This window comes from Cryptomeria japonica, chromosome 3 (genome assembly GCF_030272615.1).
Source record: "Cryptomeria japonica chromosome 3, Sugi_1.0, whole genome shotgun sequence".
NCBI lineage: Eukaryota > Viridiplantae > Streptophyta > Pinopsida > Cupressales > Cupressaceae > Cryptomeria > Cryptomeria japonica.
The window spans coordinates 699,891,056-699,897,008 of record NC_081407.1 but is presented as its reverse complement, the minus strand read 5'-3'; the positions used below and the strand labels follow the sequence as shown (position 1 = coordinate 699,897,008).

Genomic DNA, 5,953 nt, shown 5'->3' with positions numbered 1-5,953 from the left:
ATCCATGGGACTACCTACTTGTAAAGGGCTTCCACAACTCGGGCATCTAATGTGAAGAAATTTTCAGCAAATAATTAAGTCTCTGTAAATCCTCATAAATTAAATTGTAACAAATATACAGTTCATAAATCACCAGGTTTGTCATAAATTAATGCAGGAGATGCCACCTGGACCAGCAATGCAACGTGGAGCAGGGATAATAAGATTCCTGGCACGCTTGCCACTGTATGGGAAGCTCTTGTTGCATTAGACTATGATATTTCACGTTGCATTTGCCAACCTGTAAACAAGGCACGTGAAGTATTCAAAAAATCAACAACAAACATATGTGTGATCAAGTATAACACATGTTGTCAATTTACCTGTTATTGAAAACATTCACACAATTTCTAAAAATGATTTTTTTATTAATATGAATTTAAAAATATTACTACAAATATTTAAAAAATAATATTTCCAATCGAGTCTGATTATCAATTTATTCTAGTTTAAAATTTCAACATTCTTATCATCATTTAAGATCAGGTTTGTAATTCATCATCATGATGTTAGAGAGATCAAAAATTAAAAAAATAAGTTGTTGCTGACCAAAAGAAAATATTTTTACATCTATTTATATACTTTAATATACTTTAATATAATAGTTTTTTTTAAATCATTCATTTTACATCTAAAAACCAAGTAATACCTAAAATTCGTCGAAACATGCCAAAAAATTAAAAAACCCTTTACAAATAAATGGTCACATGGATTTCACATGCTCATGATCAAATCTATATACTACTTTTTTTTCCAACCAAGTATGTCTACCATTTGTTATGGCTGCACCAGGCTAATTTATGTTGTTAAAGTTGTTCAGCTTTAGAATGAGAATAAATAACGTATACTTTTCTTGCACATTTTATAATTTATGCTTATCTTTTGTAAGCTTGATCATGGATTTTAATTTTGTATATTGACTATTTTTTCTCTTTTGTGAAAGAAAAAAAAAAAAATTAAGTCACTACCAAAGATGCTGGATCAAATTGACAAATAAATGTTCCTCTTGCTATTTGTTTACAAAATTATTGCAGCTTTACCATTTATTCCCTTCAAACTTAAGATTACACATATTATAGATAAATTTATTTTCAATATATGTTTTCCTTTCTAAAGTAAAAAAAAATTGATATCAAAGTTAATTTTTTAGCATCTTTCTTATATGATTGCTAATATTTCTTTTGGAAGTAAAAAAAAAATATTATCAAAGTTATTGTTGGAAATTTTTGAACATCTTTTTTACCATTTATTCCCTTCAAACTTAAGATTACACATATTATAGATTAAAAAAAAATTCAATATATGTTTTCCTTTCTTAAAGTAGATAACATTTGTTATCAAAGTTAACTTTTTGGCATCTTTCTTATATGATTGCTAATATTTCTTTTAGAAGTAAAAAACATTTGTTATCAAAGTTATTGTTGGAAATTTTTGGACATCTCTTTTATATGATTGTTAATATCTCCTCTTATGATTTGTTAAGTAAAATCATGTTTTATAGATCTTCCTTGAAATGATAAAAAATTGAATATAAATATCAAATTTATTTCTTTACAAATATGACTATGTTGAAAGGAGTAATCAATCAACATGATTACAAATTACAATAGCTAATATATATTACCACATTTAGCTTACTCTTCAATGCAAAACCTTTTAAAGCCATTTATTTTCTAGTTATATATATTTTTTATGACTTTAAAATGCTTGTATTTTTATGACTTTAAAATGCTTATAAATTGTATTTTGCCTCTTTTCATTAGCCTTATGCACTCAACCCAATCTTCAATTTGAACACTTTATAGCTATTCATTTTCTAGTTACATATATTTTATGAATAAAATGAAATTTTAGTAAAGTTTTTTTTGCTTCTCTTCATTAGCTTTATGCACTCATTAAAATTTTGTAAAATCTCATAACTTGCTTCATATGAACAGATTGCATAACTGAAAGATTGCATAACTGAACCTCATGGATTAGATTGCATAACTAAACCTCATGGGTTATTTGGATTGTTAATCTACAAATTAAAATTATATACATAACAATACTAAGTTACTTAGTTATCTACTGTGTTTCAAATGCTACAAATGCTCATAAAACATTTTCATCTTTTGCAATCAAATAGCATGCAAAATTTAATATTGCCCAATACAATATATATATGATACACTAAAGTATATCAATAATTTCAAAAGTAAAAGGTTGTTCCTTCACATTATAAGCACTTATAGTTGATACCAAATGCACACGAACTTGACGCATTGCATCTCTTATTTAGATACTATTTATCGAAGATTCGAACTTGACATAACTCAACATTATGCTATGTCCCGTTGCCTTATCTATGCAATGTTTAGCAAATATTAGCAACTGTTCCCTTGGAGACACTTGAAAAAAGTCTATGTCAAAGATAACACTAGCTAAATATAATGCTCCAAAGGCCCCATTCTTTGCCCCCATTCGATTATTGTTATTATTATTATAATATACAAGTCTTTGAGAAATTCAACAACATGCCAAACAAGGCACTATCATTAAATAAGTTTTTTTCGCTGTTGTCCCAAGGCAGGTGTGTTCCTGCGTAGGCTGGCCGGCCTTTGATTGACGAATAAACGATATAAAAGTACAAGTGGGAGTGGGCTAAACAGACAAGATTTGTGTGAAACATGGCATCACTAGACCAAGTGAAGCTCTTGCTCATAAGATCCAGTCCCTTCGCAATGAGCTGCGCTCTTGCTCTCAATCACAAAGGGATTAAATTCGAGGTTGTGGAGGAGAATTTGGGTAATAGAAGCGAGCTACTGCTCCAAGCAAATCCTGTATACAAGCAGGTCCCTGTTCTTCTCCACAACGGAAGGTCAATTTCTCAGTCTCTGGTCATACTCGAATACATTCAGGAAGCCTGGCCCGATCCTTATCCTTCTCTGCTTCCGCAATCGCCCTACGAAAGGGCTCTTGCCCGATTCTGGGCCGATTACATTAACAAAAAGGTTATTTTCCCCCTTTTCCTTTCTTCTCCCTGCTCTGTATTTTGCTTCATTGGGCTCTAAAACCCTCAATTTCTTTTGCAATCTTGTTTTGCAGTTCTTAGAAACTGGGCTGAAATTGATGAAGAGATTCGGGGAAGAGCATGAAATCGCGCGGAAAGACAATGTGGAGCAGTTTGTGACTCTGGAAAAGGGTATGATCGGCGAGGGCCCCTTTTTCTTGGGCGGCGAGATGAGCTTGGCGGACGTTGCCCTGGCGCCCCTGGTTCCATGGATGGCCTCTTTTGAGGCTCTCGGAGACTTGAAACTCCCCGATGCGCAGCAGTGCGGTCGTATGCATCGCTGGCTGGCCGTCATGCGGGAAAATCCAAATGTTTTAGCTTCTGTTCCTGAGTCTGATTGGCTATTAAATTACACCATAAATTTCAGACAGTATATTTCAGAGCACTATCCAGGAGGATTGTAGAAACTTAGGTTAAGCCCTTTTCCTCTTTATTTTGATGCCATATTATTAAGAAAATCTGCAGTGAAACCTGCCTAAGAATGCTTAAGCAGTTTTGTTTCGATCATAAACTTCTTTTGATGTTTCTGTTTTTGGTCATGGCGGAAACTGTATGGTTATATTAAGAATTGTTTGAGCCGGCTCTTGATGATATGGCTATTAAAGAAAAAAGCGTGGTACCACAAATCCAATTCTAAACAATGTCCCTCTTGAACTGGTTTGGATGTAATAGTTTTGAAAAACGGAGTTTGTTTTAATCAAATTCATATTGTATAGGTTGTTTTCATGAAATAAGATAAAAGAATCGTGTGACATCTCATTGAAATGTAAGCAGTTTTTTTTCCGGTTTTTCTTACAGACCAAATGTATCTGTGCATGCCTAGCCGCTTGGCTGGAGAAATTTTTATTACAGATAGTGCTGTCCAGTAGCAAATACATCTTCAGATAAAGCTGATCAGTAGAAAAAAGAAAGCATTATCCTAGGAAAGGAAAATAAATTTTCTCTTTTATTTATTTATTTATTTTTTTCTATTATCATTTTGATGATCTCATGACTTATAAAGTATGATCTAAAATGTTCATAATAATATAAACAATTACACCTTGGTGTGCAATGGGTAGAGGGAATACAAAATATTAATATTGTTAGATTGCTTTTTGGACAGAGCTTTTGACTTGATTGAGATTGAAAAGTATGATATATGATTTCTAGTGTCAGTTAAAGATGTACAGTCAACGTCATTTAACTCAATATTACTATTTTTTAATTGAGAAGTTTTAGTTGTCTTTTATCCTAATGCCTTAACAATACAATAAAACTGTGGAGAGATTTTGCTGCTTATCACAGATTTGAGAGCCATCTACAATTTCATACAATCTGTATTTGGGTCTATATGACTTATAATATATTTCATCTTAATTTGCACTTCAAGAAATTCTAGAACTATAAAAGGAACAACTATTTCAGTTTTCTTTTATAATATTTGATCAAATTGATTAATAATTGTTAATTTCTCATGATAAAATAAAATAACATTGAATGATTCATGTGTGACAATATGAAACTAGTAGCCATCTCTTTCATTATTTACTAGCACTTGCATCTATAGGAGGTTCAAGGTATAAGCCGATAGGAAATTAAAGGTCAAATTTAAATGTATTTTACTATTACATTAGATGAAATATAGAAGAAAAATTGAAGAAACTTAAACTTAAACATACATTTAAAATGTCTGATTTGAAAAAGTCAATTTTATATTAATAACTATAGTTTAATTTAACTCATTAGGATATAAATATATTATAATATATAATTAATATAATAAAAAAATTAACAATAATTGCCGTAATCCAAATCTTAATCTTAATTTAATTCTAATTTTAATCCAAAACCAACGCCACTAAATTTAATTTTAACTCTAACCTTAACTTTAACTCTAATACTATTTTCTACTCCAACACTACCACTAATTGTAACTGTAACCCTAACCCTAATCCCTATTCTAACATTAACACTAATGATAAGTTTAAAAAACAATCTCAACAAAAATACTTCTTTTTTATTTAAAAAATATATGTATTTTCAATTTTAAAAAATATTTAATTTATTATTATTTTCTAATTCTTTTCTTTAATATATATTTTTTGTTATTTTATCTATATAATTATTAATAGAGAATTGATTTTAAAAAAAATTAATATAGAATTAATTTATAAGAAAGAAAATAAGAAATTTAAATTTAAATAGAATGCATGTAATTTTTTGGGATTTTAGTGGTGTGTGTTTTCTCGCTTTATGCCAGCTAAGACTTACCTCATGCGACTAAGTGTTCCCTACTTTGGTTGAGCATCTATTGTTTAGGAATTAAAAATAAGAAATGGAAAAAAACGGGGGGATTTCTATTTTTTTTTCAAGTTTTAAGTGCACAAATTAGTATTAATACTATTAATAAGAAATTATAATGTTTTGTTTAAAATAAGCAGCAAAGAAATATTCATGGGCAAGCTGCTCCACAAATAATTCTTAAAAATATTGAGGGGTGACGACATGGGAACATGCTCTTAGCTGAGAGCTTCTTAATTTCTAAAACATAGTGGAGTTCTTCTCTTTTGGTAAAATATACTATAAGAGTCTCTTCTATTAATGTAAGGGCTTATTGTGATCTTGGATATATTTTTGTGTCTTTTTAATATTTGTATATATTTTAAGTGATTCAATTATGACAATTATTTCTTAGTATTACATGTCTAATTAAAAACAATAATAGTTTTCAAAGTCAAACTACAAACAAAGTAACTAGTACATGTCTCTTTTGTAATTTTTAACGTTTTGAATTAAAAAGTGTTGGTTATTTCCTTAATATTTACAATATATTTTTAATTTTTTTTTAACTTCAATTCTAATATAAATAAAATAGTTACT

The 5,953-nt window shown here is 29.6% G+C and overlaps 1 protein-coding gene across 1 annotated transcript; it reads left to right on the top strand.

The window, feature by feature from the left end:
• The first annotated feature begins 2,645 nt into the window (after positions 1 to 2,645).
• LOC131066962 (probable glutathione S-transferase parC) lies at positions 2,646 to 3,940 on the top strand. The gene is made up of 2 exons (XM_058001864.2): positions 2,646 to 3,032; positions 3,127 to 3,940. The coding sequence occupies exons 1-2, from the start codon at positions 2,709 to 2,711 to the stop codon at positions 3,493 to 3,495; spliced, it is 693 nt and encodes a 230-aa protein (XP_057857847.2). The 5' UTR covers positions 2,646 to 2,708; the 3' UTR covers positions 3,496 to 3,940.
• Positions 3,941 to 5,953: the final 2,013 nt, after the last annotated feature.